At 36.0% G+C, this 24,771-nt stretch overlaps 1 protein-coding gene across 2 annotated transcripts; it reads right to left on the reverse strand.

Annotated features, from left to right (window-relative positions):
- Nucleotides 1-1,227: 1,227 nt before the first annotated feature.
- ccl33.3 (chemokine (C-C motif) ligand 33, duplicate 3) lies at nucleotides 1,228-24,202 on the reverse strand. Of its 2 annotated transcripts, XM_048159071.1 has the most exons (4): nucleotides 23,965-24,202; nucleotides 23,454-23,568; nucleotides 23,241-23,309; nucleotides 1,228-1,401 (listed from the first exon to the last, which is right to left on the reverse strand). In XM_048159071.1, exons 1-3 carry the CDS (start codon nucleotides 24,032-24,034, stop codon nucleotides 23,243-23,245), a joined length of 252 nt encoding a protein of 83 aa, XP_048015028.1. In that variant the 5' UTR covers nucleotides 24,035-24,202; the 3' UTR covers nucleotides 1,228-1,401; nucleotides 23,241-23,242. The 2 variants fall into 2 exon arrangements, with proteins under 2 accessions (XP_048015028.1, XP_048015027.1); XM_048159070.1 differs by lacking the exon at nucleotides 1,228-1,401 and having other exon boundaries at nucleotides 23,069-23,309; nucleotides 23,965-24,191.
- Nucleotides 24,203-24,771: the final 569 nt, after the last annotated feature.

Below are 24,771 nucleotides of genomic sequence, written 5' to 3' on the forward strand. Positions count from 1 at the left end.
GTTACAGTAAAGACAATTATAATGTTAGAAAATATTCTATTTTAAATAAATGCTGTTCTTTTGAACTTTCTATTCATCGAAGAATTTTGAAAAAAATTTGTACACAACTGTTTTCAACATTGATAATAATCATAAATGTTTCTTGAGCATCAAATCATCATATTAGCTTGATTTCGGAAGGATCATGTGACACTGAAGACTGGAGTAATGATGCTGAAAATTCAGCTTTGATCACAGGAATAAATTACACTTTACTGTATATTGACAGAAAACAGCTGTTTTAAATTGGAACAATATTTTAAAGGGATGGATTCTGGAATCCACTGCCACTTCAATATATATATTTTGTGTCAAATTATTTGAATGACTTCTTCAATGTATGTTAAAGCATTTATTTTCCTTTTCAAACACTAGAAAATAATTTGGAATATTGTCTGTACCTCTCACTGAGAGGAAAGAACATGATATCAGTATGTTTTGAAAAAGTTTCCTGCTCAGAGCAGAGCTCAGATCAACTTCAGCCTTGAAGAAGCTGTGAATCGTGTATCTGTGTATGTGCACTAAGTGTTCTGTTCAGGTCCTTTGTACTGGACAACTGGCACTCTGCTTGAGACCAGCAGACGTCATGTCATGACCCCAAAAGGACATCCGGTACCTAAATCCAGGGTCCCCTCATCATCTTCATGACGAAGGGAGATACGCTTCTGACTATCTGTCCATGTGTGGAAGATTACCAAATTTGTCTATTTTTCTTAGCCAATCAGAATCATTCAACCTGAAGTAATGACGTAGTTAGTAGACTCTGTTAGAGTATAATTGTTGTGGAAATGTAAATGTACGCAGAGCGGCCTACGAGTTTTGTACACCTTAATAAATCTAAAAATAAATAGAAAAAAATCTAGACAACCTTACATGAATATTCTGGTTGAATGTTTGTTGTTTTAATACAAAAAGCATTACAAAGATGTTTAAATCTATTCTTAAACTGATCTGAAACATATATAATCACAAACTAACTTTTTCAGCTTTATATTTATGCAAACGTGTTTCTTTATTTGTATATTTAGGCCGTTAATTTCAATTTTTTTTCTCCATGTTATCTTCTGTTATTCTTTCTGCCTATCGACATTATTAAACATGAGATGTTATGCTGATGAGAGTCATACTGTCTTTTTCACTATTTTTGATACTTTTTTATGCACACATTGACGTGAGTCTGACACCAGGTAATCTCTGAGCTTTTTATTATTCATTTGCATAGATTGAGTGCGAAATGACAACAGGTTTAACATTGAGTATCTTGCAGTATTGATAAGGAGATGCAAAAATACATTTAATAAGAAAAGGCAGTTGTGTAAAGCAGTATCAGTATTGTTTTGTGAACAGGTGTTGTGTTTTCATTTCTAAAGATGCTTCTTTATCCAAGCCTCGTCTGGATTCACACAGAATTGGGATCTACGTGTCGTAACACTGAGGGGGGGAAAAGTTCACATTCACATTTATTTTGTTATTGCTAGCATACGTAAAATCATTTTTAATCATTTGTCTACAATTAAAAATGAGCATATGACAATTTTTCTAAATTATAGCCTATATTTTGGAGTTAAATACACTGTGTGCAGAATTATTAGGCAAGTTGATTTTCTGATCATATTTTTTTTCTAAGCACATTTTACCAATTCCAATCCACATCAATCTTAATAACTACTATTAATATTGTTTTTAATCATTTATAAGTGATATATAATTGTTCATGAAGGCTGGAAATGAAAAATGCCTTACATTCAGGTGTGCAGAATTATTAGGCAGGTTTGCTTTTACAGGCAAAATGAGCCAAAAAAGAGATTTAACTCAGACTGAAAAGTCAAAAATTATTAAATACTCATGAGAAGGACGCAATACTAATGCAATACTAGAAATTGCAAAGTTAAAGCATGACCAAGGGAAAGCAAAATGCTCATTGGGTCAGCAGGGTCATACAAAATCAGGTGGAAAAGAAAAGACACATGTTAACTGCAAAAGAGTTAAGAATTAAGGTGAAGAATTAAGTGTGAAACCATCAGGAACCCTTTAGTCTCCACCGCCACCATTTTCCAGAACTGCAACCTACCTGGAGTCTCCAGAAGTGCAAGGTGCCAGGATCTCAGAGACTTAGGTTAGCTAAATAATCCTAAAAAATGACCCACACTTAATAAGAATCACAAGCTGAAGTGTTGTGAAATACATGAAGACTGGGTTTTTATAGGCTTTATAGACAGACAGCTTGAGAGTGACTCCTGAAGGACCAGCACCACATCCTCTTGTACCACTGTTTGAAGAATTTATCTTCCAGAATCTGGCAGTAAAGTGTGGGAGTTCACTTTTAGTCCCTCTCTAATCCTGAAATATCCGTCTTGCAGAGATGGACTAAAAATGATCTTCCAAAACTTACTACCAGATTCTGGAAGATAAATTCTTCAAACAGTGGTAAAAGAGGATGTGGTGCTGGTCCTTCAGGAGTCACTCTCAATCTGTCTGTCTATAAGGCCTATAAAAACCCAGTCTTCATGTATTTTATAACACTTCCGCTTGTGATTCTTATTAAAAGCGGGTCATTTTTTAGGATTCTTTAGCTAACCTAAGTCTCTGAGATCTTGACACCTTGCACTTCTGGAGACTCCAGGTAGGTTGCAGTTCTGGAAAATGGTGGCGCTGGAGACTAAAGGGTTCCTGATGGTTTCACACTTAATTCTTCACCTTAATTCTTAACTCTTTTGCAGTTAACATGTGTCTTTTCTTTTCCACCTGTTTTTGTATGACTCCGCTGACCCAGTGAGCATTTTGCTGTCCATTGGTCATGCTTTAACTTTGCAATTTCTAGTATTGCATTAGTATTGCGTCCTTCTTGTGAGTATTTAATAATTTTTGACTTTTAAGTCTGAGTTAAATCTCTTTTTTGGCTCATTTTGCCTGTAAAAGAAAACCTGCCTAATAATTCTGCACACCTGAATATAAAGCGTTTTTCATTTCCAGCCTTCATGAACAATTATATATCACTTATAAATGATTAAAAACATTATTAATAGTAGTTATTAAGATTGATGTGGATTGAAATTGGTAAAATGTGCTTGGAAAAAAAATATGATCAGAAAGTCAGCTTGCCTAATAATTCTGCACACAGTGTATACTTACACAATGCCTGCGACAGGACAACGTGATTGTGTCCTCACAGCACTCACAACGTTTCTGTCTGGAATTGGGAAGTCGATAAAACTGAAGCAACACGCCATAGGAACTGCAGGAGCCTTAGCTGTTGGTGAGATAAAATGCATATCTTTACTTATATATATATATATATATATATATATATATATATATATATATATATATATATATATATATATATATACACATATATATATATATATATATATATATATATATATATATATATATATATATATATATATATATATATATATCTATACTGCTAAAAAAATTAAAGGAACACTTTTTAATCTGAAAATAACATCAAATCAGTTAAATTTTTGGGATATTGATCTGGTCAGTTAAGTAGCAGAGAGGGTTGTTAATCAGTTTCAGCAGCTTTGGTGTTAATAAAATTAACAACAGGTGCACTAGATGGGCAACAATGAGACGACCCCCAAAACAGGAATGGTTTTACAGGTGGAGGCCACTTACATTTGTTTCCCTACTCATCTTTTCTGACTGTTTTTCACTAGTTTTGCATTTGGCTAGGGTCAGTGTCACTACTGGTAGCATGGGGCGATATCTGGACCCTACAGAGGTTGCACAGGCAGTCCAACTCCTCCAGGATGGCACATCAATACGTGCCATTGCCAGAAGATTTGCTGTGTCTCACAGCACAGTCTCAAGAGCATGGAAGAGATTCCAGGAGACAGGCAGTTACTCTAGGAGAGCTGGACAGGGCCGTAGAAGGTCCTTAACCCATCAGCAGGACCAGTATCTGCTGCTTTGTGCAAGGAGGAACAGGATGAGCACTGCCAGAGCCCTACAAAATGATCTCCAGCAGGCCACTGGTGTGAATTTCTCTGACCAAACAATCAGAAACAGACTTCATGAGGGTGGCCTGAGGGCCCGACGTCCTCTAGTGGGCCCTGTGCTCACTGCCCGGCACCGTGGAGCTCGATTGGCATTTGCCATTAAACACCAGAATTGGCAGGTCCGCCACTGGCGCCCTGTGCTTTTCACAGATGAGAGCAGGTTCACCCTGAGCACGTGTGACAGACGTGAAAGGGTCTGGAGAAGCCGTGGAGAATGTTCTGCTGCCTGTAACATCGTTCAGATTGACCGGTTTGGTGGTGGGTCAGTGATGGTCTGGGGAGGCATATCCATGGAGGGACACACAGATCTCTACAGGCTAGACAATGGCACCCTGACTGCCATTAGGTATCGGTATGAAATCCTTGGACCCATTGTCAGACCCTACACTGGTGCAGTGGGTCCTGGGTTCCTCCACGACAATGCCTGGCCTCATGTGGCGAGAGTATGCAGGCAGTTCCTGGAGGATGAAGGAATTGATACCACTGAATGGCCCCCACACTCGCTTGACCTAAATCCAATAGAATACCTCTGGGACATTATGTTTCGGTCCATCCGACAGCACCAGGTTGCACCTCAGACTGTCCAGGAGCTCAGTGATGCCCTGTGCAGATCTGGGAGGAAATACCCTAGGACACCATCCGTCGTCTCACTAGGAGCATGCCCCGATGTTGTCAGGCATGCATACAAGCATGTGGGGACCATACAAACTACTGAGTACCATTTTGAGTTGCTGCAATGAATTTTCGGCAAAATGGACTAGCCTGCTGCATAATTTTTTCACTTTGATTTTCAGGGTGTCTTTGAATTCAGTCCTCTGTAGGTTGATAATTTTCATTTCCTTCAAACGATGTGGCATCCTTTCATTCCTAACACATTACCCAGTCCAGATCAGTATAGATGATATGCATGATATTTTTCCCCACTGAGATCTGATGTGTTTTCAAAATGTTCCTTTTATATAAAAAAAAAAAAAAAAAATATATATATATATATATATATATATATATATATATATATATATATATACATACACACACACATATATATACATCCTTCAAAATAAATGTCATTTGTAGTTCTTGATGTTAATTTGCAGAATCTTCAGATCATCATATTGGTTTCTGGGTTTTTTTCATGCATCATGTCATATTGTTTTCTTTGAAACTTGAGAATACAAAGTTCATTGAGGAACTTGCAAAGACTGTAAAATTCTTTTGTTTCTAATTTAATCAATTTTTAAGTGTGAAATATCACTTTATATTTGCAATTAAATTATTATGGCCTATATGTCCATATACATAATAATTTAGTCAAGAGAAAAACTACACTTCAAGAGAACTTACATTGAGAAGTCCAGGCCATCAGCAGGACCACCCCGAACACCAGACACAAAGAAGATGCCCTCATGATTTCTGATCTGAAGTTGATCTGGAAACTTGATAGTTGTTGTAGACGTCTGAGACAACCCGAGTCTGCTTCACGCTTTTTAAAGCACTTTCAAATGTGAGGTGTAAAGTATTTTTTGGCTCTCTGTCACCCTGTTTTTGTCTCAAGTTTGTGAGAACCTATTTCCAGTAATTGTTTAGGTGACAGACTTGCTGCTGTATACGTGACTTAACTAACTAACAATAGTCAAAGGGTGATATCCTGTTTAGAAAACAGAGGACGGGGGTCAGTTTGGGGTCGGTACGTTTTTTTTTAGGCTGCATTTATTTAATTAAAATGACAGAAAAAACAGTAATATATTTTGAAATATTATTACAATTTAAAATGACTGTTTTCTATTTTAAAGGTGCCATCAGTGAAAAATTGAATTTATCTTGGCATAGTTGAATAACAAGAGTTCAGTACATGGAAATGACATTCAGTGAGTCTCAAACTCCATTGTTTCCTCCTTCTTATGTAAATCTCATTTGTTTAAAAGACCCCCGAAGAACAGGCGAATCTCAACATAACACCGACTGTTATGTAACAGTCGGGATCATTAATATGTATGACCCCAATATTTGCATATGCCAGCTCATGTTCAAGGGCAAAACGTCTGGATGTGCACAGTTGAATCATCCAATATTATGAAGCTGCAGACTCGGAGCCTACTGCATCTACAGTCCCGCACCCAGAGTCCCGCATTCTCAGTCCCCTCGTTTTTCGAGACAGCGCCTCCTATCAAACTGGATCGAATGAACACATGGATAAACACGTGAAGAACCGAATTTTTATTCAATGATTTCTTTTTTTAATCAAACTACTTTATAGCTCATCAATACACCAACATATGAATAGTCGATTTAATATTTGTAAAGATAGTTTGTAACAAAATTTGAGCCGTTAATGTATGTTTTTTCGCCTTTTTCCCCCCGAAAATATTTTGATAGCTAACGTTAGCCTTTAACCTTGGACTTTTTGTAGACAAGCCATTGTAAAAATTTGATTAAAATTAGTTGACATTAAAGTAGACCAATTAAAGGTGCTAAAGAGGATCTTTTCGTCGACTGAGAAACCAAAGACTGTTAGTGAGTTTTTGAAATGAGTGCATGCGTAAGAACAACCCCCCTCCTTCACAGCTCATTTCGAGGGAACGCCTCCCAAAACTCGTGCACGAGTATTGAAACACGAGTGTTTACCACCGGCATTCGCTGTGTCGTGTTAGTGGATTCATTATGTCGGACTCACCGCAGGAAACTCATAATCTGCAGTTGTTACTCCTGTCTCCTGACAAAAACATTGCATGCGGCGCCTGTAGAGTGTGGGAAGTTACTGGAGCGCGCAGCCGCGCTCGTCTCTCACAAGGAACGTCATGGCAGTGATTGACAAGCCAGAGGGCCAATCGTTTACGCGATGATCGCGATGATCTACGAGGACGTGAACGCTTTTTACAAGCTAGAATCTCGTAACTACAGGAATTACAAGGCCGCGTGAACACACCTTAATATTATTCCTTTCAGTGCACCTAATAAATAGTCTTTTATCAGTTAGTAAAGACAGTTTCAAGTAATATTGCAAAAATGTATAAAACAAAACATCCTCTGTAGCACCTTTAAATACATTAAGTGTGTTAATATCAAAGAATGCCATCATTAATTATTTAATCAGATTTACCGTTTTACCTTTTTTAAATTATCAAACATTTTCTCCTAAAACTATAAATTGAATTAATTAAAGTAATTATTTTACTTTATATAATTTATATAGACTACTTAAATTAGTTCTTATAAAACGTAAGTATTAAAATGGATCAATATTAATTTAACTGTGATATGAAGTTGTTGCCAGCCATTTACAACTCATACAATTGCCTAATAATCAAATTTACTATGCCTTATGTATTAACCAGTCTATGGTATTAACATGTGAGCTAGAATGTGTCATTTGGCCTTTTTTTTGGGTTCCTTGTTTTAATTTGTATTGACTTAAAGGTGCTAAAGAGGATGTTTTGTTTTATACATTTTTGCAATATTACTTGAAACTGTCTTTACTAACTGATAAAAGACTATTTATTAGGTGCACTGAAAGGAATAATATTAATATACATCATCTGTGCACGAGGTAGGGCCTTAAAAACATCAGCCAATCGATTACGCGATCATCGCGTAAACGATTGGCCCTCTGGCTTGTCAATCACTGCCATGACGTTCCTTGTGAGAGACGAGCGCGGCTGCGCGCTCCAGTAACTTTCCACACTCTACAGGCGCCGCATGCAATGTTTTTGTCAGGAGACAGGAATAACAACTGCAGATTATGAGTTACCTGCGGTGAGTCCGACATAATGAATCCACTAACACGACACAGCGAATGCCGGTGGTAAACACTCGTGTTCCAATACTCGTGCACGAGTTTTGGGAGGCGTTCCCTCGAAATGAGCTGTGAAGGAGGGGGGTTGTTCTTATGCATGCGCTCATTTCAAAAACTCAGTAACAGTCTTTGGTTTCTCAGTCGAAGAAAAGATCCTCTTTAGCACCTTTAAATTTGACTGTATGGGCTCTGTGGGGTGGTCTTAAATTTTGAATTTGAGTTTGACTCTCTCTTTTTTTTAAAGATGGATATAACAATTCAAAGGGGGAATTCACTTCCAGAAATACAGAAATGTAATAAATGCTGCAGTGATTTTCACTGCCCATTCTGTGCCCCGATATATTTCAAACCGACAAAGTTGTCCAAAGTTCAGAAACATGTTAAGGGACACTTCAACAGAGTAGTGCAACATGAAGGTAAAAATCTTTTATTTATTTTTTTTGCTTTTTGAAAGATCATAAGACTGTGTGTGACAGTGCAATTGTATGCTGTTGTATTCCAGGGTACACCATACATCGATGCGGTCGCCCCTGCCGAACCCAGCAATATTATCATTGCTTGTATACTGTCAGTCCACAATTTTAAGAAAGCCAGATTTCATCACACATTTAGGATCCTGCAAATGTAAGAGCGTTAAGAGCGCAAGTGCCACTGATGCCTGTAACATCACACCCACTGCTGTTGCACAAGCTACTGCCATTGCTGTTCCAGCTGCCACCTCTGTGCCATCTATCATTGTGCCACCTACTGTTATGCCGCCCTTTGCTGCCATCTCTGTGCCGCCCAGCACTGTGGCTCCCATCTCTCATAGATATGTTGATTACAGCGTAATTGGTGTGTTTCTAAAACTAAACTAATCATCAATGCTTCTTCCAAGAACTTTAAAATGAAATATTTTTATACCTAACACATTATAGATTATGAGGCCACTTCGAAGGGAGATTACGCTCATTACGCGGAGCACGAATCCGGCTTTGCAGATGAGGAATACAGAGCAATTTTTAGGTCCATCTATGAATTTAGACATGCAGTTTCAGGCTCTAATTTTTACGGAAGAGGATTAGGGCCAAGCAATAATAAAAAAATAAAACCATCTCGAGATTAAAGTTGTTAAATTTCAAGAAAAAACTCGTTAAATTTCGAGAAAAAAAGTCGAGATAAAATGTTGAGAATAAACTCGTTAAATTACGAGAAAAAACTCGTTAAAAGTCGAGATAAAATGTTGAGAATAAACTCCTTAAATTACGAGAAAAAAATTGTTAAATTTCGAGAAAAAAGTCAAGATAAAATGTTGAGAATAAACTCATTAAATTACGAGAAAAAAACTCGTTAAATTTCGAGAAAAAAGTCGAGATAAAATGTTGAGAATAAACTCGTTAAATTACGAGAAAAAAACTCGTTAAATTTCGAGAAAAAAGTCGAGATAAAATGTTGAGAATAAACTAGTTAAATTACGAGAAAAAAACTCGTTAAATTTCGAGAAAAAAGTCGAGATAAAATGTTGAGAATAAACTCGTTAAATTACGAGAAAAAACTCGTTACATTTCGAGAAAAAAAGTCGAGATAAAATGTTGAGAATAAACTCGTTAAATTACGAGAAAAAAATTGTTACATTTCGAGAAAAAAGTCGAGATAAAATGTTGAGAATAAACTCGTTAAATTACGAGAAAAAACTTGTTAAATTTCGAGAAAAAAGGCGAGATAAGATGTTGAGAATAAACTTGTTAAATTACGAGAAAAAACTTGTTAAATTTCGAGAAAAAAAGTCGAGATAAAATGTTGAGAATAAACTCGTTAAATTACGAGAAAAAACTTGTTACATTTCGAGAAAAAAGTCGAGATAAAATGTTGAGAATAAACTCGTTAAATTACGAGAAAAAACTCGTTAAAAGTCGAGATAAAATGTTGAGAATAAACTCCTTAAATTACAAGAAAAAAATTGTTAAATTTCGAGAAAAAAGTCAAGATAAAATGTTGAGAATAAACTCATTAAATTACGAGAAAAAAACTCGTTAAATTTCGAGAAAAAAGTCGAGATAAAATGTTGAGAATAAACTCGTTAAATTACGAGAAAAAAACTCGTTAAATTTCGAGAAAAAAGTCGAGATAAAATGTTGAGAATAAACTAGTTAAATTACGAGAAAAAAACTCGTTAAATTTCGAGAAAAAAGTCGAGATAAAATGTTGAGAATAAACTCATTAAATTACGAGAAAAAAACTTGTTAAATTTCGAGAAAAAAAGTCGAGATAAAATGTTGAGAATAAACTTGTTAAATTACGAGAAAAAACTCGTTACATTTCGAGAAAAAAAGTCGAGATAAAATGTTGAGAATAAACTCGTTAAATTATGAGAAAAAAATTGTTACATTTCGAGAAAAAAGTCGAGATAAGATGTTGAGAATAAACTCGTTAAATTACGAGAAAAAAGTCGAGATAAGATGTTGAGAATAAACTCGTTAAATTACGAGAAAAACTCGTTAAATTTCGAGAAAAAAGTCGAGGTAAAATGTTGAGAATAAACTCGTTAAATTACGAGAAAAAAGTCGAGATAAAATGTTGAGAATAAACTCATTAAATTTCGAGGAAAAAAACTCGTTAAATTTCGAGAAAAAAGTCGAGATAAAATGTTGAGAATAAACTCGTTAAATTACGAGAAAAAAACTCGTTAAATTTCGAGAAAAAAGTCGAGATAAAATGTTGAATTTGTTCTCATAATTTAACAACTTTTTTCTCGTAATTTAATGACTTTATTCTCATAATTTAATGAGTTTATTCTCAACATTTTATCTCGACTTTTTTCTCGAAATTTAACAACATTTTTCTCATAATTTAACGAATTTGTTCTCGTAATTTAATGACTTTATTCTCAACATTTTATCTTGACTTTTTTCTTGAAATTTAACGAGTTTTTTTTCTCGAAATTTAACAATTTTCATCTCGAGATGGTTTTATTTTTTTATTATTGCTTGGCCCTAATCCTCTTCCATAAATTTTGGCTATGTTCCTTTAGCCATTTCTAGCTTTTGTTCTACTATACAATTAGCTTTGTTCAAAGTTTAAAGGCCATGTTTTATTGCCTTAACTCTAATTTTTGGCTATGTTCTCCTAGCCATGTTTTGGCTACGTTCATTTAGCCTTTTTTGCATGGTGTGTCTGTTCTCAGGTTACAGATGAGCTGTCATTTAAATCTGATCAATCATATTCATGTTTTTTTCTACAGACAAATTGCCAACCAAATTGATCCAGGGATCTGGACAGAAATTACTGGAAAGGATTTTTCGGTGATAATTCTACTGCAAAAATTATTATTTTGCAATTTGCATCCGTACCTTTTATCTATTATTAATTTCTAAACTGACTTTTTCTCCTTTTCTCAATCATAGGCTTTGCCACGTCAGACGAGAGGGAATGACTGTGGTGTTTTTGTGCTAATGGTAGGGTCTTTAATTTGTTTATAAGTAAGGTCTCGTGAACAGTGTTAACAACAGCTTGTCTCCTGTATTTCAATACACCCTCTCAATGGTCTGTGACATCGAGTTTGATTTCCAGGAGGTAAGTTAATAAAAGGAAATTTATGTTTATTTTATTTACTTTAAGTTTATTTGGCAAAAGTAGAAAACAGTGAAGGGGTGGATTCTGGAATCCACTGCCGCTTCAATATATACCTTTTAAGTTATTAATCAACATTTATATTTCTGTTAAAATATTTGAATGACTTCTTCAATGTATGTTAAAGCGTCTATTTTCCTCTGTACCTCTCACTAAGAGAAAAGAACATGTTATCAGTATGTTTTGGGGAAAGTTTCCTGCTCAGAGCAGAGCTCAGATCAACTTCAGCCTTGAAGAAGCTGTGAATCATGTGTATGTGTGCTAAGAGTTTTGTGCAGGTTCCTTTGTATTGGACAACTGGCATTCTGCTTGAGACCAGCAGACGCCACATCATGACCCCAAAAGGACATCCGGTACCTAAATCCAGGGTCCCCCTCGACATCACCGCGACGAAGGGAGATATGCTTCTTACTATCTGTCCATGTGTGGAAAATTTCTAATCTTGTCTATTTTTCTTAGCCAATCAGAATCATTCAACCTGAAGTAATGACGTAGTTAATTGATTCTGTTAGAGTATAATTGTTGTGGAAATGTGAATGTACGCAGAGCGGCCTACGAACTCCTTGTGAGACTTGAAGCTGGCTTCTGCTGATGAAACTACAAACTATTCTTCATTAAATTTTTCTTCAATTTATTTTTTTTTTTTTTAAAAACTTTGACTCCGGGTCTTTATTCAACATATCTGGTAACAAGGGTCCCTAACAGTTTATGGTGGAGGAATTGCGAGCAATCATTCTTTGGTGACATCCCTGACTAACCAACAAACAAGGTAGGAAGATTTATTTATTTATTGGTTAGGGCTGTCTGATTGAAAGAGTTGAGAGGATTGGGAAGTGAGACGGTGGGTTTACGCACTCAGACGTGAGTGTAGGACACCAGGTCCTTGAATACAGGCTGGTGTATTACCGAAAGCCATAAGAGGCAGACGGTTGGTGATAACTACACTCCATTAAGGAGTTGGAAAGCACTGAAAGCCATAATAGGCAGACAGTGTGGTGGATACCCCACCCCATTAAGGGGTAGGGAAGACACTAGTAAGCTGGGATACTGTACTCTATTAAAGGGTTGATAAAGACACTGGAAGCCATAAGAGGCAGACAGTGTGGGGATACTACACTCCATTAAGGGGTTGTAAAGAAGTTACTACTAGTGTGTCTCACGAACCAAAGCTCTCTGACTCCAATTCCAGACAGGGGCGCCCCAAGCTTAGAGATTCAGGTAGTCAGGAATAGAAGCTTTTAGTTAAATACGATAAAATAAAGATAGGGATAGGGTTGGTTGGTCACGGATGCATCAGGAACGATCCCGACAACAATAAAATTGTGACACTAATTGGATTGGACCAGTATATGTAACTGTGATTTTGGAGTATACTTTGCAGTTTCATCAAGCAGAAGCCAAAGCTGTGTTGTTTAAAGATCGCCGCCTCCATCTGTTCAGGTGAGTATTAACTTTTACTAAGATATGGCTGACAAATGGAGTAACTTGATCAGTCCTGATACAGATGACACAGAAGGGAGTAAACGCTGTAAGCAGCTTTGCTCTGAGGCTCTCACTTCAAAGAAATATGCAGAGCTAATCAAGAAAATGGTTAGTCAGGGCTTTGATTCTGATTGGAATGTTGTTCAACAACTTGACTGGCTACAGACCAAGAAAGAGCCTGAAAGATTTAAATTTCTTGCTGTTTGTGCTTATTCTTGGATTTGTAAAATGGGTGGTGTACCTTTAACTCTTGAAAAGAAAATCCCAGACGTAACTGAGGGATGGTACAGTCTGACTGCCCAACGTGATAAAATATGTGAAATCACAGGAATTGACGCAGGGTTTGATCTGAGTAGTTGGAGTAAAGGACTTGAAGTAGTTTGTGAAAAAGCAGATAGAGCCATGAGCTGTAAATTATTGCAGAGTGTGTCTGCTCTCTCCGCTTCCGAGCTCTCTTCTCAGACTGTTCAGGCAGCTGCCACTTCAGGCACCACCCCACAGACTGAGAACCAGACTGATAGCCCTTACACTGAGATGTGCAGTTTATTGAATGTTGCTGCTGCAAATACCCTTCACACTTATGCAGAAACCCCAGAGCTTCCTACCATGCAAGCAAAACCTAACACAGGTCCCGAAGTCAGAAATCTCCGTCTGACCCCCATGGAACTGAATGTGGTCACTTCCAGGGGGACTGTCTCAGCTGCTCCAGTCAGACGTTCTGACAATGTTGAGAGAAACATAGAGGTGGGAGCCGCTTTTGAGCTCGGAGAGTGGACTAGACTCTCAGCCTCTGAGAAAAACAGTTTGCTTGCAGGATTGGAACCTTTTAAATTGTTTAACCCAAACAAAGTCTCGTGGGATAAAATAGAAGCAGTTGCTAGGCAACAAAATTTGGGCATAGCGGATGTACAGGTTCTGGTAGAAAGTCTGGTTCCCTCAAGTAAATTACGTAGAATTCAGGGAATTGAGTTTGGCCCTAGGGCCCCAGTAACTTGGGGACAATATTGCATGGCTTACAGTGACTATAAAAGACAAGTAAAAGAAATTTTGGGTCGGGGATCCTTTCCCTGGACAAGTGTAACGCAAGTCAAACAAAAACCTGGTGAAAGCCCTTTAGAATATGTTGAGCGTTTCCAAGCAGCTTATGAAAATTACTGTGCTGCCAATGATAATGATGAAGATTATGATTCAGCTATTGTGATTGAATCTGCCACAGGAGGATTGTCCAAAGTATACAGAGAACTGCTTATCAGTGGCTCTGTTCACATTCCAAACTGGGAATGCCTGCTTCAATGGTGTGCCTTATGCTGGAGCCGTTTACAAGCTAATAAGGATCAAAATATAGGCGAAGTATCTGCTGCTGTGGTTGAAGCTAAAACAAATCTACAAAATAACATAGAATGTTACCAGTGTGGTAGGAAAGGGCATTTGGCTCGTTCATGCCGTAAACATCCGTTAAAATGCCACAGGTGTGGGAAACTTGGCCATAACCACAAATTTTGTAAACAAAAGAGGAAAGAAACAAAAAAGAGACTTCCACTCTGTCTGAGAGCTTGTGAAACTGAGAAAGAACAAGAGATAACAATAAGGTCAAAAGATTGTAGTCTTAAGGAACTCCTTTTGAAGGGAAATCTATAATAATAAGTTTGGACAAAAACAGGTTAATATAAAATTACTGAAAATAAATCTAAAACGTGATTTACAAAAATATATAAAAAGTAAGTAGAGAATGAAAATAGGGATGATTGTATGTTCTGAAAGTTTCAATTTATGGAAAAATATTTGAACAGTCTCAAGTATGTTTTCTTGTGATGAGCACATCACTACTGTGAATGTGAATAACTAAATGATGTAGGACCTCTAAGTTCTAAATATTTGATTTATGATGGTCAAAGTGACATAGAGGGTTTAAATGGCAAAAATGAGACTGCCAGTGTCACAGAGACTCAACCTGATCAGAAGTTTGTAATGTCTAATGTTTCCTAATATATGGGTGAAAGACAAATATAAAAATAATGTTTATTTGAAAACAAATGTCAATTCTGGCAAAGTCTTAAGTTGGGCCAGAGTTACAAGAAATAGGTAAAGTTTGATGTTAAAAGTTATAAAAAGACAGTGTACCAGTCCTGAAATCCTCAGAGTCTCTCTCTCATTCAAAGTCAGCTAAAGGCTGCTATCTGAGCTTGTGTCATAAGTGATAACAAGCTATTTATAAAAGCACAGTGTCTAAGTTGAAAATCATGGACACAGAGATGCTGAAAGAAATGATTGCCATAAAGAGGTTAAGTTGTTAAATTAGTTAAATTTGTTGTTAAATTTGTCAAAGGAAAACTCAATAAGTATAAAGAGGTCTTTAAAATGGTAATACAGACCTTGAATGATAGAAGTGACTATTTTGATGAATTTATTCTATGACCAGTAATTTTTTGTCTAATCTTTGTCACCACCATGTGCAGGGCCGATGGCTCCAGTTACAGATGTAGCAGAACACTACACTGAATGGACAGCTGTGAGAATTAAATTCACTGAGTATATTCTCAGCACTGATATGTTGCTGCTGAGAGAATGCACAGTCTAATGATTTTAGTGATTAAATACTGCTGTCATTAACCTGTCTCCATGTTTTAACACTATTAGGCAATCCAATGGCTCTGGTGGCTCTTGAATGCAACTTCCCTAAGCTCCAGAAAACACCTGATTTTGGTGAAGAAAACTGTCAAAGATCTGGAATGGGAAAGAGCGGGTACCAGTGTGCACGAGGTGATTTCTCAAAGACGGGTAAGATCCTCTTTGGCCAGAAGAGGACAACCTAAGGCAGGGGGTCACGCCGCCACTGGGCACCTACCCTGATGGGAGGTGGTTATGTGAGATGGGTATGAGAGTTGAGCAGGATGTCTGTGAGGCCAGCAGCATCATGAAGGGGGGATGACCTGTGAGAAGAACAGCAGTCTGACCCAAAAATGCTCCTCTATACCACTCACCAGAAACCGCGTTCCTAAGATGGCTTGTTTTTCATTGTGACAAGCAACTATGCCAGGGGACAAGACCCTGAGGAAAAAGAGTATTGATATAGAGCTGATGGGAATGAGCTTTCAAGAGCCGACTGAGAACATGAGGTGATTGTCCGTAAGTTCTGGGGAGACCAGAGTAAAATTTAGTAACATGATGTTGGTTGCCCTGTTGGCAAGAACTGTATAGAAGTTTAGGATTCAGCAGGATGATGAATCCCTGAATTCATGAGGCTGTGTGATTTTGAACTAATGTGTCTCTATCATAGTTTTTACTCCTGCAGGTCATTAGACATGGCAGAGGATAATTCCAAGGCAATGGTGGTGGTTAAAGATAAAGACTGATTTTGAAGAGTCAAGAGACAGATAAGTGCATTCAGCATTTAAACTAAAGATAACCTCAAAAATGGCTACTAGCATAACATCTTAGATGGTGGTAATGGCTTTTATTTGGAAGTTAAAAAAAAAAAAAAAGTACATTTTAACCTTTGTGAATGACCAAGGTTTCCATATAATAATTTAATATTAAATTCTGTCTAAGTTACAGACTTTTGATTCTGTTGAAAAGATTATTAGTGCAGTAAGAGAGAGAGACTGCTTGAGTGGAGGAAAAGGATGGAGCTCTGTCTGTCTGTTATCAGTCTGCTAAAGCTTAAACAAAACAATGAGATTAGAACCAAAACAACCCAGCTGACCTTTCTGAAAACAAATTATAGTGAAGAGACATAATTTGAGACTGAATAAGAGTAAAACCTACAGGAAAACGGTTAAGTTCAAATATGTTTTCAGAATTAAAACAAAAAGCTAACATTGACAATGAGCGGTTCATATTCATGTGTCTAGTGTGTGTGAGGCTGACTGAACTTTATGTTTTGTATGTATTAGTTTGGGGAAATAATCTGTCCTCAGTGTGTGTATGTCATTAACCTCTGGAATGAGTGTTTTATCATTACAGATGGGTTAAGTGAAATGACAAATTTTGACAAGCCGATATTTCGGATTGAATCTTATGAAAAGACGATACAGAACATGGGATGAGCCTTAAGTGGATTGGATATCCAGCTCTGTCTGCTAATGGTAATTATGACTTTTGTCATTTATGATGTTGATTTTAATTATTCTCTGGATTAGTATTTTTAAGAACATTTATATAAATTGGAATTGTGTAATTGAAGATTGCCGTCCATGGGTTAAAAACCCTTGTCTAAATTCAACTGAGGGTCTAAATTTAAACACTGTCTTATTTGTTTGATCAGAATGATAAACGTAAATGTTATAAGATTTGATGGCAGAGACAAAGTGACACATTGGCTAAGTCACTAGTAAATTATCCAGAGAAACCCCTCAAATTTATGTCAGGCCGGTGGGCAAACAAAGGAGGAGTGAATATAACTGATAAAAGTTTTATTTTTCATCCATTAAATGGATGCATGACATTAGATGCCTAGAGAAATATAATTTATGTAATAAGGGTTGAAGGTGAAAGAAGCTATCAGGCTGTTTGTGCAACCTAGGGATTTGAGAAAAACAATAATTTGGTTTCTGCAAAAAAAAAAAAAAAAATAGAGATAAGTGGGACTGGAGACAGTAACGATAATATATTTTTAGATCTGCAGACTAACAATTCAATGGGATAGAGTGACAAAATTATAAGCAGTTGAAATTATGATGATAAAAAAAAAAGGAGAAACTGTTTCAAAATCAGCTTTAAAAAAATTGATAATGTCTTATAGTACAAATTTGTATAATTTATAAGTGTTATGGAAGAAAATCTGTCCATTTGTGTTTTTGTTTGACAATTTTGGGGTAGTGAGTAATAATGAAAAAGATCCCTGCCAAAGAAGAGGGTTAAGATTTTGGTCATTAAGATTTTGGTCAGCCTATGCAGTTATAATTGACAAGAAACTTGAGTTTAAAACTGACTTTAAAGGAAATCTTAATTATTATTAAATTATTTTGAATGCTGTACTTTTGACAGTCTCAATACTGTGAAATGTTGTGAAAATTGAGTTTCAGATTAATAATAATTAGGTATTGAGTATTATTAACAGTGAATGTCATGATAAAGATATCAGTCAAGACAAAGAAATTGTTACTCTAACTAAATTTATATGTTTTGATGATTATTTCATTCTGATGAAAGGTTTTTAACGAAATGTTTTGAAATTCAAAGGTTTAGGTTTATGTTTATTTTTATTTATATTGTTTATTTTTTTTTTTTTTGTGGGCTATAATGGATCTGTTGTGAAAAGAAATCTTAACAAAAGGATTATTAAGTAAAAGTAACAATTCTATGTTTTATTGAAAATGATAATTGAAACGGTCATGTAAATTTGTTTTCCTTTATTTCTATTTTTAAAGGTGTTTAAAAAAAAAGAGATTTAAAAGATGTTCTTCAATTAAGGTGGTACATGCTATGTCTGTAAACTGAACAATGATTTAAGAAACTTACAATACTTAGATGGATTATGATGGTCTTAGTTATTTATTTATTTTTTGTTGTTTATTTTGAATTAGACCACAATTTTGTTTTTAATATTAAAAATTATCTATAAAGGTATAGTGAAAGGAGTGGATTTGCGATCCATCACCTTGTAATATATAATGAATTGGAAATTATATTTTTCTAAAAACCAGTGTATAGATCCTGGTGTTTATGATTACAGGCAATGTCTGTATTTAGTATCTGAGGAGTGACTGAGGGTCTGGCCCATGCCAGGAATGCAGTAACAGTGCTTGCTCATTTAGCCCGGCTTCCAGAGAATAAATATGTATTTGCTTTGTAGTCAAGGAATTTGATGATAAAACCGAATAACAAAGATTGATAAAGACGACTATGTGTAAGTACTGAAGATCAATAATGCACTATGTGCTCTGTAGAATATTCTGTTCTAGTTAAGTCCTTCAAGGGAAAACCTATTGTCTATTTTATACAATTGTAACATGCCAGGGGAGCATGGGTGAGCAATGTTAAATTTTGAAGCGGCCTAAATTGTTAAGACCAGATGTGGTGTTTAAGACTTCACATCGGCCTTTTAAGGGGGGACTGAAGGGGTGGATTCTGGAATCCACTGCCGCTTCAATATATACCTTTTAAGTTATTAATCAACATTTATATTTCTGTTAAAATATTTGAATGACTTCTTCAATGTATGTTAAAGCGTCTATTTTCCTCTGTACCTCTCACTAAGAGAAAAGAACATGTTATCAGTATGTTTTGGGGAAAGTTTCCTGCTCAGAGCAGAGCTCAGATCAACTTCAGCCTTGAAGAAGCTGTGAATCATGTGTATGTGTGCTAAGAGTTTTGTGCAGGTTCCTTTGTACTGGACAACTGGCATTCTGCTTGAGACCAGCAGACGCCACATCATGACCCCAAAAGGACATCCGGTACCTAAATCCAGGGTCCCCCTCGACATCACCGCGACGAAGGGAGATATGCTTCTTACTATCTGTCCATGTGTGGAAAATTTCTAATCTTGTCTATTTTTCTTAGCCAATCAGAATCATTCAACCTGAAGTAATGACGTAGTTAATTGATTCTGTTAGAGTATAATTGTTGTGGAAATGTGAATGTACGCAGAGCGGCCTACGAACTCCTTGTGAGACTTGAAGCTGGCTTCTGCTGATGAAACTACAAACTATTCTTCATTAAATTTTTCTTCAATTTATTTATTTTTTTTTTAAAAACTTTGACTCCGGGTCTTTATTCAACATATCTGGTAACAAGGGTCCCTAACAACAGTATGACCTTTAACTGGGCATTTCTTTCAGGTTGACATGCCCATGATTAGAAAATGGTGGTGCCTTGTGCTAATGGAACGATTTCAAATTGACGGGTATGTCAAAAAGTATTGTACATTTTGGTAAAATATTATTCAGAGGTCCCATATATGAGTTAAAACTGTCATATCACTTTTGAATATTTTGTCGATGCAACATTTTATTTAGCATGAGTAACAAAACACCCTTAAAAACTCTCTTAAGAGACAATTCATTTTATTTTTTCTTCCTTTAATTATTCCTATACATTTTTTTTTTATTATTATTGTTTGCAAGCTATGGGCGCAGGTTTGCCTTCTGGACAGACGAGGCAAAATGCTTATTAGAGGCAAAAACTCAACCTCTGTATAGGCTAAAAAGAAGCAGAAGCACCACACATGATGTCCCACAGCACGTCCAAGCAGTCCAAGATCGGACAAGAACCGAAGAAGCACTGGAGGACTACATTGTGACTTCAAAGGGAACAGAGCAGCATTTAGTGGTACTGAAATGGTCCTTTTTCGCCATTTAAAGATTAGCATTCCTAAATGACTCACCCAGGGCTGTGATCATTGTCAACTTCAACATTGTCAATTGATTATCCAATATGCTTTTAGCTATATTTTTAGTGGTTTAGTGGCAAAGGAATTTGACAGGGTGATTGCAAAACGAATGAGAAAAGAAGCAACGTTCGCCTACCAGAAAGTAATTCTTTTACCTTATGCATTTACATTACATTTTATATTTATTCATTTAGCAGACGCTTTTATCCAAAGCGACTAATAAATTAGTTTTTTTGTAATGCAATTGAAGACGAAAAGTAAAGTCACTAACATAATTCTTTCTTCCTTTTTTCTTTGCTTTGTCCTGTTTACAGCAAGATGACGGTGATCAAGGTGATCGTTAAATAAAGTACAGAATTGTTTATTATTGGTGTTTTGTCTATTCTTATTTGAGTTTTGCTTCACATTCAAAATATCAAAAAACAGGTTTTGTAATGTTAGCATGGTATAATGTTAATTAGACCATTATAGGTTGAACTGAAAGAAAAATTGGAATTTGAATTTAAAAAAAAAACATTGTAGCAATATAATATCACATAATATTTTTCGGAAGATAGTTCAATCTGTAATTGTATCCCTTACATCAGTAATTTTCTTTCAATTACACCGACGCTCAAAAAATAACTACTGGGTAATTTGTTAGTTTGAGAACACAATGAGGTTTTTTTTGGCACATGCATTAAGCAGGGAACGCAAATATTTATTTGGATAACTCTAAATAAAAAGAGACCGTAATATTGCGTCCTATAATGTTTTCAATGGCATTTGGATAAGGGTGTTATATGATCTTCCAAACAGCAGTAGGCGCTGTCTCGAAAAACGAGGGGACTGAGAATGCGGGACTCTGGGTGCAGGAGTGTAGATGCAGCAGGCTCCGAGTCTGCTAGGTAAGCAAGCAAGGACAATAGCGAAAAATGGCAGATGGACTGATGGAGCAATAATAACTGACATGATTCATGATATCATGATATTTTTAGTGATATTTGTAAATTGTCTTTCTAAATGTTTCTTTAGCATGTTGCTAATGTACTGTTAAATGTGGTTAAAGTTACCATCGTTTCTTACTGTATTCACGGAGACAAGAGCCGTCGCTATTTTCATTTTTAAACACTTGCAGTCTGTATAATTCATAAACACAACTTCATTCTTTATAAATCTCTCCAACAGTGTGTAATGTTAGCTTTAGCCCGTTAGCCTCAAACTCATTCAGAATCAAATGTAAACATCCAAATAAATACTATACTCACATGATCCGACGCACGCATGCAGCGTGAATGACGAACACTTTGTAAAGATCCATTTTGAGGGTTATATTAGCTGTGTGAACTTTGTTTATGCTGGTTAAGGCAGTCGTGAGCTCCGTGGGTGGAGAGCGCGAGATTTAAAGGGGCCGCGCACTGAATCGGTGCATATAATTATGGCTCAAAATAGGCAGTTAAAAAAATTAATAAAAAAAAAAATCTATGAGGTATTTTGAGCTGAAACTTCACAGACACGTTCAGGGGACACCTTAGACTTATATTACATCTTGTGAAAACTGGTTCTAGGGCACCTTTAATGAGTTTATCACCACTGTGTCTTTGATTGGAGCTGTTCTCTTTGGCAGGGTCGGCTTTGGGAATCATTTGCTGGCATGGGCTTAGGGAGGGGGGTACCAGCGTAGATTTTGACAGTAGTTGAGGGAAGGGTCGCCGGTCCTGTCACACCATACCTGTTAATGAGACAGAACAAAAATGCATTTACTTAGAAAGGAGATGGTTCTGAACAATGAACGTTTTGGATACAAATGTTGCAAGTTGACAAAACCCATGTTTCATTTTCCAAGCCGCATCTGTTGAAACACTGAGGGGAAAAAAGTTCGCATTTGACACAAGTTTGTTTAAATTGCTCTGACAAAACGTGTTAAAAATAACGTTGTGTGGAATTTGCAAGTCTTTGAAACGGAAACCATCTTTCAGAGATTAGAGAAGCTTGAGCTGTTGGTGAGATAAAAAACAACACTGATCTTCAGAAAACAACAGATTTTACACTAACTATGAGTTATTTCTCTGCAGAACAACTGTATCCTTGTGTTAAGTTTTGTGCACCTTAATAAATATATAAATAAATCATCTAGACTCCAAGAGAACCTACTTTGAGCCTCAGAAGTCCAGGCCAGCAGCAGAACCATCCAGATCCCCAGATAAACACAAGATGTCTTCATGTTTCTGACCTGAAGTTGATCTTCAGGCTTTGATAATGAGTTTTTGGAGATGTCTGAGTGAGTCACATTTACTTCATGTTTAAATGCTTTCTGATGTTGCAGAAATTCAGATCTGAGGTTTGATAAACTGATATGTTTAAACCCCACCTCTACTAGTTTCCTGGACCAACAACCTCACATGAATATTCTGGTTGAATGTTTGTTGTTTTAATACAAAAAGCATTTAAATGATGTTTAAATCTATTCCTAAGCTGATCTAAAACCAGTTTGTTTCATTTTAATGGTTTAGACCTGGAATTTTAGCTGATGGGACTCATCCTAGAATAGTTCATTATATTTTAAAAATATCTTATTTTATACAAAGAGCAACAAAGTGTATCTATATACCTTATATAATCACAAACGCCATCTTTTTCAGCTTTATATTTATGCTTTATTACTTTTTTCCTCCATGTTATCTTCTGGTATTTTTTTCTGCCTATCGACATTATTAAACATGAGACGTTATGCTGATGAGAGTCATACGGTTTTTTTCACTATTTTTGATAATTTTTTTATGCACACATTGACTTGAGTCTGACACCAGGTAATCTCTGAGCTTTTTATTATTCATTTGCATAGATTGAGCGTGAAATGACAACAGGTTTAACATTCAGTATCTTGCAGTATTAATAAGGAGATGCAAAAATACATTTAATAAGAAAAGGCAGTTGTGTAAAGCAGTATCAGTATTATTGTGTGAACGTGTTGCATTTTCATTTCTAAAGATGCTTCTTTATCCAAGCCTCGTCTGGATTCACACAGAATTGGTTTTTAGGTGTCGTAACCCTGAGGGGGGAAAAGTTCACATTCACATTTTTTTGTTTTTGCTAGCATACGTAAAATCATTTTTATCATTTGTCTACAATTTAAAATTAGCATATGACATTTTTTCTAAATTATAGCCTATATTTTAGAGTTAAATATACTTACACAATGCCTGCAGTAGGACAGTTTGAACGTGTCCTCACAGCACTCACAACTTTACTGTCTGGAATTGGGAAGTCGATAAAACTGAAGCAACACGTCTGAGGAACTGCAGCAGCTTCTGTTGGTGAGATAAAATGTATATCATATATATATTAATATGTTTTAGGACAGAATTGGACCATAATGTGTTGATATACGTCCTTCAAAATAAAGGTCCTTTGTAGTTCTTGATGTTAATTTGCAGAATCTTCAGATCATCATATTGGTTTCTGGGTTTCTTTCACGCATCATATGTCATATTATGTTTTCTTTGAAACTTGAGAATACAAAGTTCGTTGAGGAACTTGCAAAGACTGTAAAATTATTTTGTTTCTAGTTTCTAATTCTTTTTGTTTCCAGTCAATTTTTAAGAGTGAAATAACACTTTAAATGTATGTGCAATTAAATTATTATGGCCTATATGTCCATATACATAATTTAGTCAAAAGCAAAACTACACGTCAAGAGAACTTACGTTGAGCCTCAGAAGTCCAGGCCATCAGCAGGACCACCCCGAACACCAGAAACAAAGAAGATGCCCTCATGATTTCTGATCTGAAGTTGATCTGGAAACTTGATAATTGTTGTAGATGTCTGAGACAACCCCTGCCTGCTTCACGTTTTTAAGCGCTTTCGGACGTGATGCAAGATAGAAACTCAGATCTGTGGTTAGATAAGGACATGTACTGCAGCCCCCACCTCTTCTTCAATGCCTACACGGATAATCACATTTGCTATATTGGCTTTTTGCAAGAAGAGATTGCGAGGTGATAAAATGCAGATGTCACAAGTTTACAGCAATGATACAAATCTTCAGACAGTACAGTTTTTTGCTGATGCCCTTACCAGAAAGTGTCATACTTATTCAATTTATGTATGTTTTACTTGTTTAACATTCTGTGTAAAATTATTTTTGCATTACTCTTGTATGTCTAAAACGCCTAAAGACTCATCTATTCCGTGGTAAATTCATGATTTGACCTTTTCCACCTGTCAGCATTTGGAAAATGGAAAAAAGTACATGCCCCCTGCATTTATTTTCAATATGCAAATATTAAACTATATAGAAACGTGTTGAAATAAATACTTTGTGTATAATGACTTTCACGTATAATTCATTAACAAAAAAGAACACTTAGAGTAATATTTAATTCACACCAACTAATGTTTTCTCATTACTTTAACTCATCAAAATAATTTAAACAATTTCAACTTTTTTTATTAGTTATAAGAAAATAAAATTTTAAGGTCAGCTTAATATAATTTCAGTTGAAATGACTTG

Source organism: Megalobrama amblycephala, linkage group LG15, assembly GCF_018812025.1.
Source record: "Megalobrama amblycephala isolate DHTTF-2021 linkage group LG15, ASM1881202v1, whole genome shotgun sequence".
Taxonomy (NCBI): domain Eukaryota; kingdom Metazoa; phylum Chordata; class Actinopteri; order Cypriniformes; family Xenocyprididae; genus Megalobrama; species Megalobrama amblycephala.